General features: G+C 62.4%; 2 protein-coding genes and 3 long non-coding RNA genes across 6 annotated transcripts; 2 read left to right on the top strand and 3 right to left on the bottom strand.

Annotated features, from left to right (window-relative positions):
* Positions 1-116: 116 nt before the first annotated feature.
* On the bottom strand, positions 117-4504 carry NEIL1 (nei like DNA glycosylase 1). The gene is made up of 9 exons (XM_068410195.1): positions 3926-4504; positions 3667-3786; positions 3429-3507; positions 2234-2333; positions 1966-2090; positions 1429-1456; positions 975-1036; positions 597-801; positions 117-444 (listed from the first exon to the last, which is right to left on the bottom strand). Exons 1-9 carry the CDS (start codon positions 4342-4344, stop codon positions 425-427), a joined length of 1158 nt encoding a protein of 385 aa, XP_068266296.1. The 5' UTR covers positions 4345-4504; the 3' UTR covers positions 117-424.
* Positions 4505-4513: 9 nt separating this feature from the next.
* Positions 4514-6436, bottom strand: COMMD4 (COMM domain containing 4). Its single transcript, XM_068410196.1, has 8 exons — positions 6223-6436; positions 6078-6149; positions 5929-5994; positions 5660-5699; positions 5430-5549; positions 5138-5218; positions 4869-5045; positions 4514-4723 (listed from the first exon to the last, which is right to left on the bottom strand). Exons 1-8 carry the CDS (start codon positions 6223-6225, stop codon positions 4683-4685), a joined length of 600 nt encoding a protein of 199 aa, XP_068266297.1. The 5' UTR covers positions 6226-6436; the 3' UTR covers positions 4514-4682.
* Positions 6437-6560: 124 nt separating this feature from the next.
* Positions 6561-7881, top strand: LOC137669010 (uncharacterized). Its single transcript, XR_011049028.1, has 2 exons — positions 6561-6661; positions 7577-7881. It is a non-coding gene; the product is annotated as an uncharacterized lncRNA (long non-coding RNA).
* A 2773-nt stretch (positions 7882-10654) lies between these two features.
* Positions 10655-12191, bottom strand: LOC137668919 (uncharacterized). The gene is made up of 3 exons (XR_011049014.1): positions 11848-12191; positions 11275-11357; positions 10655-10952 (listed from the first exon to the last, which is right to left on the bottom strand). It is a non-coding gene; the product is annotated as an uncharacterized lncRNA (long non-coding RNA).
* A 391-nt stretch (positions 12192-12582) lies between these two features.
* Positions 12583-16103, top strand: LOC137668759 (uncharacterized). Of its 2 annotated transcripts, XR_011048985.1 has the most exons (3): positions 12583-12834; positions 13450-13564; positions 14308-16103. It is a non-coding gene; the product is annotated as an uncharacterized lncRNA (long non-coding RNA). The 2 variants fall into 2 exon arrangements; XR_011048984.1 differs by lacking the exon at positions 14308-16103 and having other exon boundaries at positions 13450-13687.
* The last annotated feature ends 3523 nt before the right edge of the window (positions 16104-19626 follow it).

Genomic DNA, 19626 nt, shown 5'->3' with positions numbered 1-19626 from the left:
GGCTGAGGTGAAGCCTGCTCCAGCCCATCGAGGGAAGAGGCTGGGCCCAGAGGGGTTATCCTTAGCACAAAAAGGCGTGCACGGTGATTTCTACACAAAATACTTTATTAGTCAGCTAAAAACACCCAGAAAGGGCAGAGGGGAAGGAAGAGGGAATCCGCTTTTAGGCAGAAGGAGGGGTCAGAGTCCAGTGCAATGTGCAGTCTGTGGCTCTCCTCCCCCTCAAATGCCTGGGGACAGCAGGACGCTGGATAAATCAGCCCCATCACCAAGCCCAGCTTTTTCCCACAGTGGTGGGATGCAGCAGTAGCAAGCAGGCCTGAGCACGGGCACAGAGCAGCCCCATTTTTCCCCAGCACTAACCCAGGCCCTCCCTGAGCTCCTCCTGTGGCTGTTAAAATGCCCCTCGGGAGGAGGGCAGCACTCACACGGCAGGGGCTGCGCCTGGAAGAGGGAAACGAGAAGGCAGAAGCTGAGGGGGTGCCTGGTTCTGCCCCGCTGGCTCCTCTCCTGCCCTTCGGCACCCCCTCAGTCCCCCTGACACGGGGGAACACTCCCACAGCCCGTTTGAACGCCGCAGGGACTGCCAGCCTCACCTCTGCCCCTGCGCCCAGGCGTCCGGCGGCTTCTTCGGGCTTTGACGGGCACCTCAAGCTCGGGTGAGGCTGAAGCAGCCGTTGCTTTCCTCCTCCTGTGAGAACGTCCCTTCCTTGGCCTGTCAGCCTCCTCCTCCTCCTCTGTGTCCGGCTTTGGGGGTTTCGCTGCAGCCCTGGGGCGCCGTTTCGAGGCGCGCGTGGTGACCTGGGTGGACATCAGAGCCGGAGCTTAGCAGCAGAAGCGTGCTTGGACCGCCAGCTGACGAGAAACTCCAGGTAGGAGCCCCGCCGTGAATTCGGGAGCAGCCTGAGCAGGGCACGGGGAACGGGGCAGCCTCTAAACCCAGCAGGAGCTGCATCAACCACAAAGCTGCTCACCTTGGGGGTCAGAGCCTCGGGATCTGCCTTCAGCTGAGCGCGCTTCTTGCGGGACGTCTGCCCTGCATGAGAAGACGTGGCCAGGTTAGGCGGGGTGAGGAGGGGACGGGGCAGAGGGTGCCTGCACCTCAGGGGGACAGGCTGTGGCACAGTGACCTTGCAGGGACATTGCTGAGTTCAGGTTTGCAGCCCCAGGGAGAGCACACCCTCCTGCTCCCAGCCTGGCAGGCGAGGAAGGGGACGTAGGTGCTGGCCTGTAAAGGCACCCTGTGGGCGCAAAGGCTGCGCCCAGGTAGGCGGGTGTGCTGGTAGGGAACCTTGGGGACAGCGGGCTCTGTCCCCCAGTGCCACCAGCCATCACACCCCAGGGAGAGGGGCTTTGCCCCTGGGCTCGCCAGGCTCCAGCCCTCCCAGAGCAAGAGCAGGTCCTGTGGGGAGGAGAGCGGACACTCACCTTTGGGAGCCATGGGGCCAGGCTCTCCCTGCAAGGAAGGAGACAGAGCATGGACTGGAGCACAGTCATTCTTCAGGTAGTGGCAGCAGAATCCGTGCCCCCTCTCCACCCCGCAGCCAAGACAGTGATAGGGGAACGGCTGCGTTTCCCCGCGAAGCCGGGGAGTCGGGCTTGCTCTGCCTGCCCCGTGCCTCGGGGACTCTCCTGTCAGCCCCTGCTCCTTCTGCAAGGTCCCACTGCGGTGCCTCACCCAGACACGAGGCACAGGAGGGAGGAACGGGGCTACCACACCACCCAAGCCCCCCAGTCCCACAATCAGCCCCTCTGCTCCGGACTGCCCGCCATCCCTTGGCCAGCTGGCCAGCGCACGGAGGGTCCTTGTCACCGCCACGTCCAGTGGTCACAGCAGTCTGGCAGAGGGAGACCCCCAGCAACACAGTAATGCTGGGGGGTCTTGGGAAGCAGAAAATGGGCTGGTGTCCCCTTGGAGGAGTGGTCAGGGGCACCCAGCCCCAGGCAGAGCCCCCAGCCTCCTACCTGGAACCATATGGTCCTGCCGCTGCGGTCGCGCAGGGAGCTCATGCCAGGCACCAAGTAACACCGCAGCCAGTCCTTGAAAGCGGCGTAGTTATCCGAGTGGTCTGGGTCTAAGAGCTTTTTCTCTGCCAAGGGAGAGAGGGAGAGGACAGAGGTAGAGATGGAGAAGCAGCAGTGACCTGGTGTTGGGGTGCCTGCTGCTAGGAACGCAGGGGAGGATGGTGTAAAGCCCAGGTCCCCCCCAGCTGTCCCTGTCCTGTCGCCTCACCCGCCGCGATGACCTCCATGGGCACGGTGTGGCACAGCTCCAGGAGATCCGGGTTCTCCCGCATCAGCTTCAGCTTCTTGCTCAGTGTCAGGGAAGGATTCTGCGGGGGTGGAGAAGGGGAGGGAAGTCACCTGCCAGCCACCTCAACCTCGTGGGGGTCTCTCCACCCCACCAGCAGCCAAATTCCCCATCTCCTCGTGCCCTCCTGAAGGTAAGCTGCCAAACTCCTCCATGGCACGTGCCAGCCCTCAGCTCACCCCATTGTAGGCTTTGAACTGTGCATTAGCACGCTCCCCACAGCTGCCAAGACACACGAGGGCTCGCAGGCAGGAACGCCAGCAGTCTGTCAAAACAGCCTCAGGTCCCATGGTTTGTTTTCAGGCTGCTTTAAAATAGCCACCTCCTCTCCCCCAGGGCCACGAGATCGGCCGTGGGCTCTACTGCAGCCTTCCCCAGAGAGTTTAAGCTTGCAAGGTGTTTGTTTCCCTCGCCCTTCCTCTTCACCAGCCCCAAATATACACAGAGACTTCTCGACAGCAGCAGCCGGGCGCCGCTGGGCACCAGCGCAGCAGGCAGCCGTGTGCCCGGGGAGCTGTCACAGCTCGTCAGCCCGGCCACGTGAGGTTACAGAGCTGCTGCGCCCCGTTTACCGCTCCGTTGGAGGGACAGACGTGCTCAGACACGGGCGTTTATGGCAAAGGACAGTAACGTGCTCGAGGAGAGAGCTCCCACGCAGCAAGCGTTATAGTTGTGAAGGGAAAATGCCTGCTGTCACGTCGGGAAAGGCTCAGAGCAGCAAATACCTCCTGCCAGTGGTGCGGGCAGAGGCTGTGCGAGCTCTGCAAGGGCCTCGTGACGATGTTCTGCCCCATCAGAGCGAGGAACCAAACGTGAACCGAAACTGGCCCTGAACCTTGGACTGGAACAAGCCCAAAACAGCAGATCTGGACCAGAGCGTCGCGCCCAGCTAAGCCCAAGTTGGAAGCAAACCGAACCACCTCCACCGCTGCTGAGCCCGAACCCAAAACAGGAATGCTTCTCAGCTCAGTCCAGCTCCCTGCATGGAGGCAGGAGGCTCCTGGGACCCCTGGGAGATGCCGAGACATCCCACAGGCAAACAAATCCCTGGTGTGGCGTCTGTCTGGAAACCTGCCCCTTTCTGAGCCTGCAAAAGCATCAGGTACTTATTCCCTACCTTCTTCCTCCTCGCCTGCTCCTGATCCTTCAGGGCCTCCAGCACGGTCCGAGCCTTTTCGAAGGGAGGGATCTTCAACCTGAGAAAGTCCCTCTGTTACAAGCCTGAGCTCTCAGTTCTGGTGCTTGCCCGTCTCTACCAGGCGAGGAGGCCCAGCCGGCTTAGCTGAGGAGCCATCAAGCAAACCCTTGGAGACCAAACCTCCACGGCAGGTCAGCGGGTGCGCAGCCCACCTCACCTGTACAGGATCTCCGCGCGGAGGTAATTCCCAATTCCATTGAAAAACTTCTGGTTTAAGAGGGCCTCGCAGATGGGCTTGTCAAAAGCCTTGTCTTCCAGGTTCTTCAGCACGTTCTCCCTGTGGCAGAGCACGCGGCATCGGGCAGGTTCACCTGGGCACGCCTGGTTTGCTGCCACGCAGTAAAAGCAGCCAAAACAAAGCTGGGGGGGGGCTTCCCTCGGGCTGGGCTGTGGCTGCAGGGTGGTGGGACGCTCACCTGAAGGCTTGGTACTCGGAGAGGACGCAGGGCCCGCGGCCCGGCTGCCAGGCGTCCCCCAGCCGCCACGAGCCGAAGCGACGGGCGTCGACGAAGCAGAGGGCGCGCGGGGGGCTCTCGGCGGTGAGGAAGCGGAGGTGGGCATGGCGGGGCGGCTGGGCCGCGGGGCACAGCCGGAACGACCCCGACATGCCGAAACGGAAGACGAGGTCCTGCGCCGGCCCGGGGCCCAGCGGGGCCAGCGTCAGCCGCAGCTCCTTGCCCCGGGAGGCGGCCGAGATCCGGTAAGCCTCGCTGGAGAAGGGCACCTCCGGGCCCCTGCCCACGGCCGAGCGCTCCACGCCGCCCGAGAACACCACCCCGCCGCACGCCTCGTTGATGTAACGCCCGGCGAGGTGCAGCTCCGGGCACTCGGGCATCGCCGCCACCCGACCGGAGAGCCCGGCCTGCCCCGCCTCCGCCGCCCCGGTGCCTGGGGAGATGGGCTGGGCGGCGGCGGGGCACGCCGGGACTTGTGGTCCTGCCGCGTGTCGCCAAAGCAACAGGCACCGCCCGGCCGCGCAGAGAAACAGGCGGGACACGGCTCCGTACGGTCACTGTCACCTTTATTGGGGCTGCCCGCGGGGACACGGCCTCGCCTGCTGCCGGGGGTCCGGGCGGAGGGCAGGGAGAGCTGCCCCCAGCTTCACCGCCCCAAGTCGGGCAGCGCCGGGGCTCGGGCACACCATGTCCTGCCCTGCGATCCAGCGCTGGCGCCTCAGAGAAGGGTGTTCATCAGGGCCTGGGCCTGCTTCAGCTCTGGGGAGAGAGGGAGGAGGCGGGGGGGGAGCTGCCAGCGCCGCAGCATCCCCCCCCTGCATCCCCCCCTCCATCTTCCCCCTCCATCTTCCCCCTGCATCCCCCCTGGCATCTCCCCCTGGCATTCCCCCTTCTCTAGCCTCACCTGCCAGCAGCACCCGGAACTTGTCGGCCGAGACGGCCATGGGGACGGCCGCCACGCTCCCGCGCTCCCCGTCCCGCAGGTTGAAGGTCAGGTGCACGAGGGGCTCGTTGACCTCCCGCAGCTCGCTGGAGCTGAGGGTGTAATCCACCCGCCAGCGCACCGAGCCCAGCTGGCTCACTGGGGCGGGTGGGGGGGGAGCATCAGCACCTCCAGCGTGCTCGGGCAGGGTGACCCATCCTGACCCCCAACCCTCACCCCGCCGCACTCACGTCTCAGGCTGCAGGCCCGCAGCCTGTCCTGGAGGGAGCTCTGCTTCTCCTCGTAGCACCGGCACAACCCGCCGGCGTGCTCTGCCCACGGTGGGGAGAGACAAGACAAGAAAACCCCCCGCTCACGCCGGCTCCGCTGTGGCTGAGCGCCGGTAATGCACCCAGAGGAGCCCCCGGGGATGGATGGCGTGGAGGGGAGGTGATGGGGGACGGCCAGGGGCTGCCAGCTCGGCCCTGGCGCATCCCACCAGCTCCAGCCCGCGGTGACCCCCGGGGGTCCCTTCCCCGCTACCTTTGGGCAGCCCCAGCTGCTGCAGCTCGCTCGACAGGGACTCGCTGTCCACGTTGTGTTTGGCGGCGCTGGAGAGGATGAAGCCCAGGACGGCGATGGTGGCCTTCACGTCCCCCGACTCTGCGGGCGGGACGGAGGGTTAGCGCTGCCGCCTTGGGAAGGCCCCACTGCCCAACGGCTGCCTGTCCTCCCCGGGGGACCCCGATCGGGGCCGGGGCGGCAGCGCTCACCTAACTTGGCGTCGGAGGTCAGCTTCAGGATCTTCTCGTACTGCGGGAGAGCAGAGCGCGGGGCCGTCGGGGCGGAACGCGCTCGCACCAACAGATGCTAATTACTCTGAGCATTAACGCTACTAATATTTGACATCTCTACAACTAGCGCTGGCTGGGAGCGTTCTTACCACTAAGGCTGACGTCAAGAATATGAAATAGTAATATTGCTAATTATGCACTTAGCCTGCTCTACCCCACCGCGGCGACCCCCCGGGGGTCCCACCCACCTCGATGGCCTCCCCCAGCAGGTCCCGCAGCACCTGGGCGCAGATCAGCTTCAGCTTCACCGAGGACTGCGGGGAGGGAGAAGGGGGGTGAGCACCGGGCAGGGGACGGGGAGGGGGCTGGGGGGCGGCGCGGGGCGCGGGCACTTAACGATTTTGGCCAGGGTGCTGATCTCGGCCAGGACCCAGTCGGGGCAGTCCAGGTCCCCGCAGAAGCGGAACCGCTGCGGGGGGAAGGCGCGGTCAGAACCCGCCGCGGACCCGCCGCGCCCCCCGCCCCGCCGCCCCCCGCCCCACCATGTCGCCGCCGGTCCCCGGTGCTGCCGCAGGTCCCGCCTCCGCGACCCGGAACCGCTCCCGGGCGGGCGGGAGCCGCTGCGGCTGCTCCGCCCGTCCCCGCCCCGTGTGTGGGTGGGGGGCTGCCCCGGAGGGACACGGGGCTCCGGCGGTCCCGGGGTGGCGGAGTCGCTATGCCCCGCTCCCCCGGGGCCACCACCCCCAGCCCCGTCCCCTCCCTTCCGCGGGGTGTGGCGCGGGCCCGGGGCGGGGGGTCCCGGGGGCTGCGGGGCGGGGCCGGGAGCGGGAGGGGGCCGGGCCGGGCCGGGGGAAGGGGCGGGCTCTGCGGGGCCGGGCCCCTGGGGCTGCCCCGGCTCCTGCTGCCGCCGTGCGCCCGGAGAGGCCGGGAGCGGCCGTGCCGCGGCCCCGGGGCCCGGCCTGGAGGACCTCGGCGGCGACGGTGAGTGGGGCCGGGGCGGGGGTCCCCGGGGCTCCGGGAACAGCCCGGGCGAGCGGCGCCGGCGGGTGCCGGGGCTGCCCCGGGCGCTGGGCTCCGGGGGCCGCAGCCCGGCCCTGCGTCCCTCCCGGGCACGGGGCCGGGGCGCGGCGCAGCGAAGGGCCGGGAGCGGCCGCTCCGAGCCCGGCTGAGGGGCCGCGGGGCCGGGGAGCGCCCGGGGCGGAGCGGGGGGTCCCGGGCCGGGCCCGGCTGCAGCGGCGCTGGGCGGGCCGGAGGCCGGCGGGGGGCGGCTGCGGGCTCCGCGGGGGCTGCCCGGGCCGAGCCCCGCGGGGAGCTGCGCCCCCGGCCCAGGACAAGCCCCCCCCGTCCCTGCCCGGGCCGGCAGCCTCCAGCCCCAGGGGCTTTCTTTCCCCTCCGGCCCCACAGCAGTCATTTCAGCTCCAGCTCTGCGTTGTGTCAGCCCCAGCCCTACAACCTCTATTTCAGCCCCAGCCCTACAGCTTTGATTTCAGATCTCATCTACAGTCTCCATTTCAGCTCCAGCTCTGAGATGTTTCAGCTCCAGCCCTACAGCATTTATTTCAGCTCCAGCTCTGTGTCACAGCAGCTCCAGCCCTACAGTCTGTATTTCAGCCCCACATTATTAACAAGCGATAGCATGAGAGGAAATGGCCTCAGGTTGCGCCAGGGGAGGTTTGGATTGAATATGAGGAAAAATTTCTTCCACAAAAGGGTTGTGAAGCACTGGAACAGGCTGCCCAGGGCGGTGGTGGAGTCCCTGTCCCTGGAGGGATTTAAAAGCTGTGTAGATGTGGTGCTGAGGGACATGGGTTAGTGGTTTGAATGATCTTAAGGGCCTTTTCCAGCATAAAGGATTCTGTGATTATTTCAGTGCCAGCCCTGTGGTCTTTATTTCAGCTCCAGCCCTGCACTGTGTTGCATCTCCGGCTCTGCATTGTTTTGCCTCCGGCGACAGAATCTGTATTTCAGCCCCAGCCTTTATTCCAGCTTCAGTTCCAGACCAACAATCTTTATTATGGCTTCAGTTCTGTGACGTTTCAGCTCCAGCCCCACTGCCTCCACGTTCTCATGGCAGCACAGGGGCTGTTGACAAGGTCATAAATCAATCACTGTCATCACTCAAATGTCACTGTGAGCTGTCAGCTCTGTCCCAAGATCACCTCATCTATGGATGAACCTTGAATAAAGAGTTGGCCCCCCAGTCCCTGTTTTGCCCATCTCATGCGTTGAGTTCGGCCTGGTGCATGCCGGCGTCCTGAGGTTTGGGGGCAAACCCGACCGGACCCCCACCTCCGGTGAGGGTCCCATGGCCCTGACCCCCTCCCAGCCCAGCACCCCCCACCCTGCTCTCACCCCCCACCCCCCTACCCAGTGCCCTTTGGCTGCTGAGCCCCGCAACCCAGCCGGGTCCTTCAGCCCCAAACGCAGCACTTAGTCTCCAGCTCAGGGACTGGCAGCCCCGGGCCCGGTGTGATGGGGAAGGGGGAATGGCCCCGGGCAGGGAGTGCTGGGGAACTGGGGGGGCAGATCTCATGGGGAGGGGAGAGCAGCTGCCCACCGGGGAAAGTTTATTGCACTGTAACACTTTATTAGGTCAAAGTTGCATTATTATACATCACATTTACAATAACATAATAAAATAAAAACAATGATTTACATTATTAGCTTTAATTATTCCTAGCCACAGCCCCCGCGGGAGCAGGGCCCGGCCCCCCCCAGCACGGCACAGCCGCGCCCCGACCCCCCACCCGGCTCCCGCTGCCCCTCAGGACCCGCTCGGGACCCACCCGCCTCCCGTCCCGGGCAGCGCCCGGTGCCCCTCGCCGCCCCTGCGGGCCCCGGCACCCGCTCGGCGCCGCACGAACCTCCGGGGCCGCCATCGCTGCCCGACCCCAGTGCGGAGCAGCCGGCGGCACCGGGCCCCGCTCCCCCACAGGGCACGGCCCGGCCCAGCACCCCCGCCCCGCCACACCGCCCGCCCGGGCCCGCACAGCGCCGGGTCTCCCCCTGAACCGCCTCCTGCCCGGGGCCCGGCCCTGTCGCTCCCGCCGCCGGAGCGGAGCTCGGGCCCGCCCGCGCCAACAGACGCCCCAGCCCGGCCCCCACTGCCCGCCGCCCCGCTCCCGGCGCCCCCCGGCCCGGCTCACCGGCGCTCCTCGGCCCGCGGGGCGGCAGCACCTGCACCGCAGCACCGGCACCACCGCCCACCCGCGCACGCGCTCGACGGCCTCCAGCCCCGCCAATCCCGGCCCGAGAAATCGCCCGGCCCCGCCAATCCCGACGCGGGACAGAGCCCGGCCCCACCAATCCTCCCCCGCCAGTGCCCGTCCCGCCCTCCTGCCCTTGGCCCAATCCCGAGCCGTCCGTCCCGACCCCGCCCTCTCCATTTTGACCAATCCGAGCCCGTCTCTTCAATCCGGCCCCGCCCCACCCGGCTCCCCGTCCCCGCCGCCGTTCCCCGGGGGGCCCAATTACGCGCCGCCGCTCCGCGGCGCCGCAGTAGTGCCGGCCCGACACGTGCAGCCCCGGCAGCGGGTGTGGGGTGCCGAGGAGGGCGCGCGGGGGCTCCGCAGTGAGGCCAGGAAGGGGCTCTCCCTCCTCCGGCCGGGCCGCGCCTCCCGGAGCGGCGGCGGGATCGGGGCCTGGGCGGGACAGCGGGGCCGGGGACCGGGCGGGGGCGGATTGAAAAGACGGGCCGGGATTGGGCGGAGTGGGACGGGCGGGGCGGGGCCGGATTGAAGGAGCGGAACGGGATTGGCTGGAGCCGGGACGGGGACGGGTCGGCCGGGATTAGGCCAAGGACAGAAGGGCGGGTCAGGAACGGGCGGGCCGGGATTGGGCCAAGGGTAGACAGGTGGGGCTGGGCCGGGATTGGCGGGGCCGGGCGGTTTCTCGGGCCGGGATTGGCGGGGCCGGAGGCCGTCGAGCGCGTGCGCGGGCGGTGGCGGCAGTGCGAGCAGCGGGCGGTGGTGCCGGTGCTGCGGTGCCGGTGCTGCCGCCCCGCGGGCCGAGGAGCGCCGGTGAGCCGGGCCGGGGGGCGCCGGGAGCGGGGCGGCGGGCAGTGGGGGCCGGGCTGGGGCGTCTGTTGGCGCGGGCGGGCCCGAGCTCCGCTCCGGCGGCGGGAGCGACAGGGCCGGGCCCCGGGCAGGAGGCGGTTCAGGGGGAGACCCGGCGCTGTGCGGGCCCGGGCGGGCGGTGTGGCGGGGCGGGGGTGCTGGGCCGGGCCGTGCCCTGTGGGGGAGCGGGGCCCGGTGCCGCCGGCTGCTCCGCACTGGGGTCGGGCAGCGATGGCGGCCCCGGAGGTTCGTGCGGCGCCGAGCGGGTGCCGGGGCCCGCAGGGGCGGCGAGGGGCACCGGGCGCTGCCCGGGACGGGAGGCGGGTGGGTCCCGAGCGGGTCCTGAGGGGCAGCGGGAGCCGGGTGGGGGGTCGGGGCGCGGCTGTGCCGTGCTGGGGGGGGCCGGGCCCTGCTCCCGCGGGGGCTGTGGCTAGGAATAATTAAAGCTAATAATGTAAATCATTGTTTTTATTTTATTATGTTATTGTAAATGTGATGTATAATAATGCAACTTTGACCTAATAAAGTGTTACAGTGCAATAAACTTTCCCCGGTGGGCAGCTGCTCTCCCCTCCCCATGAGATCTGCCCCCCCAGTTCGCCAGCACTCCCCGCCCGGGGCCATTCCCCCTTCCCCATCACACCGGGCCCGGGGCTGCCAGTCCCTGAGCTGGAGACTAAGTGCTGCGTTTGGGGCTGAAGGACCCGGCTGGGTTGCGGGGCTCAGCAGCCAAAGGGCACTGGGTAGGGGGGTGGGGGGTGAGAGCAGGGTGGGGGGTGCTGGGCTGGGAGGGGGTCAGGGCCATGGGCCCCTCACTGGAGGTGGGGGTCCGGTCAGGTTTGCCTCCAAACCTCGGGACGCCGGCATGCACCAGGCTGAACTCAACGCATGAGATGATAGTCTCTAGGCGAAACGGGGGTTGGGGGGGCCAACTCTTTATTCAAGGTTCATCCATAGATGAGGTGATATTGGGACAGAGCTGACAGCTCATAGTGACATTGGAGTGATGACAGTGATTGATTTATGACCTTGTCAAGAGCCCCTGTGCTGCCATGGAGGCAGTGGGGCTGGAGCTGAAACATCACAGAGCTGAAGCCATAATAAAGATTGTTGGTCTGGAACTGAAGCTGGAATAAAGGCTGGGGCTGAAATACAGATTCTGTCGCCGGAGGCAAAACAATGCAGAGCCGGAGATGCAACACAGTGCAGGGCTGGAGCTGAAATAAAGACCACAGGGCTGGCACTGAAATAAATAATCACAGAATCCTTTATGCTGGAAAAGGCCCTTAAGATCATTCAGTCCAACCGTTACCCCAGCACTGCCAAGCCCACCACTAACCCATGTCCCTCAGCACCACATCTACACGGCTTTTAAATCACTCCAGGGATGGTGACTCCACCACCACCCTGGGCAGCTGCTGACAACCCTTTTGTGGAAGAAATTTTTCCTCATATTCAATCCAAACCTCCCCTGGCGCAACCTGAGGCCATTTTCTCTCATGCTATCGCTTGTTAATAATGTGGGGCAGAAATACAGACCGTAGGGCTGGAGCTGCCGTGACACAGAGCTGGAGCTGAAATAAATGCTGTAGGGCTGGAGCTGAAACATCTCAGAGCTGGAGCTGAAATGGAGACTGTAGATGAGATCTGAAATCAAAGCTGTAGGGCTGGGGCTGAAATAGAGGTTGTAGGGCTGGGGCTGACACAACGCAGAGCTGGAGCTGAAATGACTGCTGTGGGGCCGGAGGGGAAAGAAAGCCCCTGGGGCTGGAGGCTGCCGGCCCGGGCAGCCCCCGCGGAGCCCGCAGCCACCCCCCGCCGGCCTCCGGCCCGCCCAGCACCGCTGCAGCCGGGCCCGGCCCGGGACCCCCCGCTCCGCCCCGGGCGCTCCCCGGCCCCGCGGCCCCTCAGCCGGGCTCGGGGCGGCCGCTCCCGGCCCCTCGCTGCGCCGCCGGGTCCCAGCCCCGTGCCCGGGGGGGAGGCAGGGGCCGGGCTGCGGCCCCCAGAGCCCAGCGCCCGGGGCAGCCCCGGCACCCGCCGGCGCCGCTCGCCCGGGCTGTTCCCGGAGCCTCGGGGACCCCCGGCCCCAGCCCCAGCCCCGGCCCCACTCACCGTCGCCGCCGAGGTCCTCCAGGCCGGGCGCCGGGGCCGCGGCACGGTCGCTCCCGGCCTCTCCGGGCGGACGGCGGCAGCAGGAGCCGGGGCAGCCCCAGGGGCCCGGCCCCGCGGAGCTCGCCCCTTCCCCCGGCCCTGGCCCAGCCGCTTCCCGCGGAAGGGAGGGGACAGGGCTGAGGGCGGCGGCCCCGGGGGAGCGGGGCACGGCGGCTTCCCCACCGCGGGGCTGCCGGAGCCCCGTATCCCTCCGGGGCAGCTCCCTACCCACTCATGGGGCGGGGGCGGGGGCGGGGACGGGCGGAGCAGCCGCAGCGGCTCCCGCCCGCCCGGGAGCGGTTCCGGGTCGCGGGGCGGGGACCGGGCTTCCTGCGCCTGCAGCCGGGCCGCGCCTCCGCGAGCGGCGGGGGCGGGAAGCCGGAGGCGGGATCGAAGGGACGGGCCTGGATTGGGCGGAGCGGGCGGGGGCGGGGCGGATTGAGAAGACGCGCCATGATTGGTCGGCGCGGAGACGGGCGGGGGTGGATTGAAAAGACGCGTCGGGATTGGTCGGCGCGGAGACGGCCGCAGCCGGACTGAAGGGGCGGGCTCGGATTGAGTGTAACGGAAAAGGGCGGGTCGGCATTGGTGGGGCGAGGCGCTACCTCGGGTCAGGATTGGCTGGGCCGGAAGGGGCGTGGCGAGACGTACCTATAAAAGCCGCACGGTGGGAGATGACAGCGGCAGTGCGGTGCGGCTGCCGTAGGGAGCGTGGGGTGCCGCTGCTCCGTCCTGCTGGCTGAGGTGAGCGGGGCCGGGGGAGCCCTGCACGGGAGCGTCTCTTCGTGTGGGTGGGCTCTGCGGCTCGTGTTGGGGCTGAGGAGCGGCGCAGGGGAGCGTGAGTGAGCCCCGGGCAGGAGGTGGGCGAGGGGAGACCCGGCCTAGGTGGGCGGTGTGCTGGGCAATGGCTGTTCCCGCTGGGGTCGGGCAGCGGCGGCGGCCCCAGAGGTTCGTGCGGCGCCGAGCGGGAGCCGGGGCCCGCAGGGGCGGCGAGGGGCACGGGGAGCTGCCTGGGGCGGGGTTAGGGCTGGGGCCTGCTGTAATAATAATATAAGTAACAATAAAGTAATTATTTTATTATGTTATTGTAAATACAATGTATGATGATGCTTAAAGCTAATAAAGTGTACCAGTGCAATAAAGTTTTCCCGGGTGGGTGCTGCTCCCCATGCCAGTTCCTCCCCCGGGAGGTGCCCCCTAGTTCCCAAGCACTCCACTCCCCCTTTCCCCATCACACCAGGCTGGGGGCTGCTGGCCCCTGAGCTGGAGACTAAGTGCTGTGTTTGGGGCTGAAGGACCCGGCTGGGGTGGGGGGCTTAGTAGCCACACGAAGCCCTGAGCCTGGGGCTCGGGGCAAGGCCAAGTGCTGCCTTTGGGGATGGGGAACTGGAGGCTGAGCCACTGTTCCCAACCCCTAAATGCTGGGTTGGGGGGTGATGGGCAGGGTGGGGGCTAATGCTTTATTTGTGGTTCATGCATGTGTGAGGCAATATTGGGACAGAGCTGACAGCTCACAGTAACATTTGAGTGATGACAGTGATTGATTTTTGACCTTGTCAACAGCGCCTGTGCTGCATGAGAACCAGGAGCAGCTCTTGCGAGGAGGCAGTGGGAAGATGAAGAGCTGGAGCTGAAACCAAGACAGTGGGGCAGGAGCTGAAAACTCACAGAGCTGGAGGTAAAATCAGGATCACAGGGCTGGGGCTGAGACAACGCAGAGGTGGAGCTGAAATATAACTGTAGCTGGAATCTTGCATACCTGTAGCTGAAATAAATAGTGTGGGGCTGGAGCTGGAATAAATTCTGTGGTGCTGGGGCTGAAATAGAGAGTGTGGGGCTGGGGCAGAAATACTGACCGTAGGGCTGGGGCTTAAATCACTGCAGGGCTGGAGCTGGAATCAAGATTTTGGGGCTGGGGCTGAGATAAATAATGTGGGGCTGGAGCTGAGACACTGCAGAGCTGGAGCTGAAATAAAGATCTTGGGGCTGGGACTGAAATCCAGAGTGTGGGGCTGAAGGAGCTGAAATCACTGTGGGGCTGGAGCTGAAATAGAGAGCGGGGGGTTGGAGGAGCTGAAATCACTGCGGGGCTGGAGCTGAAATAAAAGATTATGGGGCTGGAAATGAAATAAATGATGGGGGGCTGGAGCTGCAATAAAGATCTTGGGGCTGGAGCTGAAATCCAGAGTGTGGAGCTGAAGGAGCTGAAATCACTGCGGGGCTGGGGCTGGAATAGAGTGTGGGGTTGGAGGAGCTGAAATCACTGCAGGGCTGGGGCTGAAATCAAGATCTTGGGGCTGGGGCTGAGATAAATAATGTGGGGCTGGGGCTGAAATCCAGAGTGTGGAGCTGAAGGAGCTGAAATCACTGTGGGGCTGGGGCTGAAATACTGACTGTAAGGCTGAGGCTGATGTGATGCAGAGCTGGAGCTGAGACGACGCAGAGCTGGAGCCGAAATATCGACTGGAGCTGAAATAAGGATCTTGGGGCTGGAGGTGAAATCAAGATCTTGGGGCTGGGGCTGAAATCCAGAGTGTGGGGCTGGAGGAGCTGAAATCACTGTGGGGCTGGGGCTGGAGCTGAAATAAAAGATTATGGGGCTGGAAATGAAATAAATATTGTGGGGCTGGAGTTGAGGTAAAGATCTTGGGGCCAGAGCTGGAGCTGAGACACCGCAGAGCTGGAGCTGAAATCCAGAGTGTGGGGCTGGAGGAGCTGAAATCACTGCGGGGCTGGGGCTGGAGCTGAGATGACACAGAGCTGAAGCTGAAATATCGACTGCAGGGCTGTGGCTGATATCTCAGAGCTGGGGATGGAATAAAGATCATGGGGCTGGGGCTGAGATAAATAATGTGGGGCGGGGGCTGAGACTACGCAGAGCTGGAGCTGAAATGAAATTGCAGGGCTGGGGCTGAAATAAAAATGTGTGAGGCTGGAGGAGCTGCAATCACTGCGGGGCTGGAGCTGGAATAAAATCTGTGGTGCTGGGGCTGAAATACAGAGTGTGGGGCTGGGGCAGAAATACTGACCGTAGGGCTGGAGCTGGAGCTGAGATATCGACTGGAGCTGAAATCTCACAGAGCTGGAGCTGAAATAAAGATCTTGGGGCTGGGGCTGAAATAGGGAGTGTGGGGCTGGAGGAGCTGAAATAGAGAGTGTGGGGCTGGAGCTGGAACAAAATCTGCGGTGCTGGAGCTGAAATAAAGATCATGGGGCTGGGGCTGAAATCACTGTGGTGCTGGAGGAGCTGAAATAAAAGATTATGGGGCTGGAAATGAAATAAAGATCTTGGGGCTGGAGCTGAAATCCAGAGTGTGGAGCTGAAGGAGCTGAAATCACTGCGGGGCTGGGGCTGAAATAGAGAGTGTGGGGTTGGAGGAGCTGAAATCACTGCAGGGCTGGGGCTGAAATCAAGATCTTGGGGCTGGGGCTGAGATAAATAATGTGGGGCTGGGGCTGAAATCCAGAGTGTGGAGCTGAAGGAGCTGAAATCACTGTGGGGCTGGGGCTGATGTGATGCAGAGCTGGAGCTGAGACGACGCAGAGCTGGAGCCGAAATATCGACTGGAGCTGAAATTTCACAGAGCTGGAGCTGAAATAAGGATCTTGGGGCTGGGGCTGAAATCCAGAGTGTGGGGCTGAAGGAGCTGAAATCACTGCGGGGCTGGGGCTGAGATATCAACTGTAGCTGAAATCTCACAGAGCCAGAGCCGAAATAAAGATATTGGGGCTGGGGCTGAAATAGAGAGTGTGGGGCTGGAGGAGCTGAAATAAAGAGTGTGGGGTTGGAGGAGCTGAAATCACTGCGGGGCTGGAGCTGGAGCTGAAATAAAAGATTATGGGGCTGGAAATGAAATAAATGATGTGGGGCTGGAAATGAAATAAAGATCTCGGGGCTGGAGCTGAAATCCAGAGTGTGGAGCTGAAGGAGCTGAAATCACTGCGAGGCTGGGGCTGAAATACTGACTGTAAGGCTGAGGCTGATGTGATGCAGAGCTGGAGCCGAAATATCGACTGGAGCTGAAATTTCACAGAGCTGGAGCTGAAATAAGGATCTTGGGGCTGGGGCTGAAATAGAGAGTGTGGGGTTGGAGGAGCTGAAATCACTGTGGTGCTGGAGGAGCTGAAATCAAAGATCTTGGGGCTGGAGGTGAAATCAAGATCTTGGGGCTGGAGGTGAAATCAAGATCTTGGGGCTGGAGGTGAAATCAAGATCTTGGGGCTGGAGGTGAAATCAAGATCTTGGGGCTGGAGGTGAAATCAAGATCTTGGGGCTGGAGGTGAAATCAAGATCTTGGGGCTGGAGGTGAAATCAAGATCTTGGGGCTGGAGGTGAAATCAAGATCTTGGGGCTGGAGGTGAAATCAAGATCTTGGGGCTGGAGGTGAAATCAAGATCTTGGGGCTGGAGGTGAAATCAAGATCTTGGGGCTGGAGGAGCTGAAATCACTGTGGGGCTGGAGCTGGAATAAAGATCATGGCGCTGGGGCTGACATACACCATGGGGCTGGAGCTGAAATCACTGCGGGGCTGGGACTGAAATAAATAATGTGGGGCTGGGACTGAAATAAATAATGTGGGGCTGGGACTGAAATAAATAATGTGGGGCTGGGACTGAAATAAATAATGTGGGGCTGGGACTGAAATAAATAATGTGGGGCTGGGACTGAAATAAATAATGTGGGGCTGGGACTGAAATAAAGATCACAGGGCTGGGACTGAAATAAATAATGTGGAGCTAGAGGAGCTGAAATCAAGATCTTGGGGCTGGAGCTGAAGGAGCTGAAATCACTGCGGGGCTGGAGCTGGAGCTGAAATAAAAGATTATGGGGCTGGAAATGAAATAAATATTGTGGGGCTGGAGTTGAGGTAAAGATCTTGGGGCCAGAGCTGGAGCTGAGACACCGCAGAGCTGGAGCTGAAATCCAGAGTGTGGAGCTGAAGGAGCTGAAATCACTGCGGGGCTGGGGCTGAAATAGAGAGTGTGGGGCTGAAGGAGCTGAAATCACTGCGGGGATGGGGCTGGAGCTGAAATAAAAGATTATGGGGCTGGAAATGAAATAAATAATGTGGGGCTGTAACTGAAATAAAGATCTTGGGGCCAGAGCTGGAGCTGAGACACCACAGAGCTGGAGCCGAAAAAGATCTTGGGGCTGGAGCTGAAATCCAGAGTGTGGGGCTGAAGGAGCTGAAATCACTGCGGGGCTGGAGCCGGAATAAAATCTATCGTGCTGGAGCTGAAATAAAAAACCTGGAAGGCTGGGGCTGAAATAAAGATGACGGGGCTGGGGCAGAAATACTGACCGTAGGGCTGGAGCTGAGATGACACAGAGCTGGAGCTGAAATCAAGATCTTGGCGCCAGAGCTGAAATAGAGCGTGTGGGGCTGAAGGAGCTGCAATCACTGCGGGGCTGGAGCGGAAATAAAATCTGTGGTGCTGGGGCTGAAATACAGAGTGGAGCTGGGGCAGAAATACTGACCGTAGGTCTGGAGCTGGAGCTGAGATGATGCAGAGCTGGAGCTGAAATATCGACTGGAGCTGAAATCTCACAGAGCTGGAGCTGAAATAAAGATCTTGGGGCTGGGGCTGAAATCACTGTGGGGCTGGAGGAGCTGAAATAAAAGATTATGGGGCTGGAAATGAAATAAATGATGTGGGGCTGGAAATGAAATAAAGATCTTGGGGCTGGAGCTGAAATCCAGAGTGTGGAGCTGAAGGAGCTGAAATCACTGCGAGGCTGGGGCTGGAATAGAGTGTGGGGTTGGAGGAGCTGAAATCACTGCAGGGCTGGGGCTGAAATACTGACTGTAAGGCTGAGGCTGATGTGATGCAGAGCTGGAGCTGAGACGACGCAGAGCTGGAGCCGAAGTATCGACTGGAGCTGAAATCAAGATCTTGGGGCTGGGGCTGAAATCCAGAGTGTGGGGCTGGAGGAGCTGAAATCACTGCGGGGCTGGAGCTGAGATGCCACAGAGCTGGAGCCGAAATATCAACTGTAGCTGAAATCTCACAGAGCCAGAGCCGAAATAAAGATATTGGGGCTGGGGCTGAAATAGAGAGTGTGGGGCTGGAGGAGCTGAAATAAAGAGTGTGGGGTTGGAGGAGCTGAAATCACTGCGGGGCTGGAGCTGGAGCTGAAATAAAAGATTATGGGGCTGGAAATGAAATAAATGATGTGGGTCTGGAAATGAAATAAAGATCTTGGGGCTGGAGCTGAAATCCAGAGTGTGGAGCTGAAGGAGCTGAAATCACTGCGGGGCTGGGGCTGGAATAAAATCTGTGGGGCTGGGGCTGAAATACAGAGTGTGGGGCTGGGGCTGACATACACCGTAGGGCTGGGGCTGAAATCACTGCGGGGCTGGAGCTGGAACAACACGGAGCTGGAGCTGAAATATCGACTGTAGGGCTGGGCTGAAATCTCAGAGCTGGAGCTGAAATAAAGATTATGGGGCTGGAAATGAAATAAATGATGTGGGGCTGGAAATGAAATAAAGATCTCGGGGCTGGAGCTGAAATCCAGAGTGTGGAGCTGAAGGAGCTGAAATCACTGCGAGGCTGGGGCTGGAATAGAGTGTGGGGTTGGAGGAGCTGAAATCACTGCAGGGCTGGGGCTGAAATCAAGATCTTGGGGCTGGGGCTGAAATCCAGAGTGTGGAGCTGAAGGAGCTGAAATCACTGCGAGGCTGGGGCTGAAATACTGACTGTAAGGCTGAGGCTGATGTGATGCAGAGCTGGAGCTGAGACAACGCAGAGCTGGAGCCGAAATATCGACTGGAGCTGGAGCTGAAATAAGGATCTTGGGGCTGGAGGTGAAATCAAGATCTTGGGGCTGGAGGAGCTGAAATCACTGTGGGGCTGGAGCTGGAATAAAGATCATGGCGCTGGGGCTGACATACACCATGGGGCTGGAGCTGAAATCACTGCGGGGCTGGAGCTGAAATAAAAGATTATGGGGCTGGAAATGAAATAAATAATGTGGTGCTGGAGGAGCTGAAATCAAGATCACAGGGCTGGGACTGAAATAAATAATGTGGAGCTAGAGGAGCTGAAATCAAGATCTTGGGGCTGGAGCTGAAGGAGCTGAAATCACTGTGGGGCTGGAGCTGGAGCTGAGATGACATAGAGCTGGAGCTGAAATATCGACTGCAGGGCTGGGGCTGATATCTCAGAGCTGGGGCTGAAATAAAGAATATGGGGCTGGGGCTCAAATAAAGATCTTGGGTCTGGGGCTGAAATCCAGAGTGTGGGGCTGAAGGAGCTGAAATCACTGCGGGACTGGAGCTGAGATGACACAGAGCTGGAGCCGAAATAAAGATCTTGGGGCTGGGGCTGAAATAGAGAGTGTGGGGTTGAAGGAGCTGAAATCACTGCAGGGCTGGGGCTGAAATAAAATCTGTGGTGCTGGGGCTGAGATACACCGTAGGGCTGGAGCTGAAATAGAGAGTGTGGGGTTGGAGAAGCTGAAATAGAGAGTGTGGGGCTGGAGAAGCTGAAGCTGAAATAAAAGATTATGGGGCTGGAAATGAAATAAATATTGTGGGGCTGGAGTTGAGGTAAAGATCTTGGGGCCAGAGCTGGAGCTGAGACACCGCAGAGCTGGAGCTGAAATCCAGAGTGTGGAGCTGAAGGAGCTGAAATCACTGCGGGGTTGGAGCTCAAATAAAGATCATGGGGCTGGGGCTGAGATAAATAATGTGGGGCGGGGGCTGAGATCACAGTAGGGCTGGAGCTGAGACTGTG

Source organism: Nyctibius grandis, chromosome 11, assembly GCF_013368605.1.
Source record: "Nyctibius grandis isolate bNycGra1 chromosome 11, bNycGra1.pri, whole genome shotgun sequence".
In the NCBI taxonomy this organism is placed as follows: domain Eukaryota; kingdom Metazoa; phylum Chordata; class Aves; order Nyctibiiformes; family Nyctibiidae; genus Nyctibius; species Nyctibius grandis.
Note: the sequence above shows the minus strand (reverse complement) of the source record. Positions and strands in the feature narration are given on the sequence as shown.

Coding starts and splice junctions, on each gene's coding strand:
- NEIL1 (XM_068410195.1), bottom strand. CDS start 4,344: ATGCCCGAGTGCCCGGAGCTGCACCTCGCCGGGCGTTACATCAACGAG. Junction 2,334..3,428: donor AGCAGGCGAGGAGGAAGAAG/GTAGGGAATAAG, acceptor CCACCCCCGCAG/AATCCTTCCCTGACACTGAG. Junction 2,091..2,233: donor CATGGAGGTCATCGCGGCGG/GTGAGGCGACAG, acceptor CTCCCTTGGCAG/AGAAAAAGCTCTTAGACCCA.
- COMMD4 (XM_068410196.1), bottom strand. Junction 5,550..5,659: donor GACCTCCGACGCCAAGTTAG/GTGAGCGCTGCC, acceptor TCCCGCCCGCAG/AGTCGGGGGACGTGAAGGCC. Junction 5,219..5,429: donor GCAGCTGGGGCTGCCCAAAG/GTAGCGGGGAAG, acceptor CACCGTGGGCAG/AGCACGCCGGCGGGTTGTGC.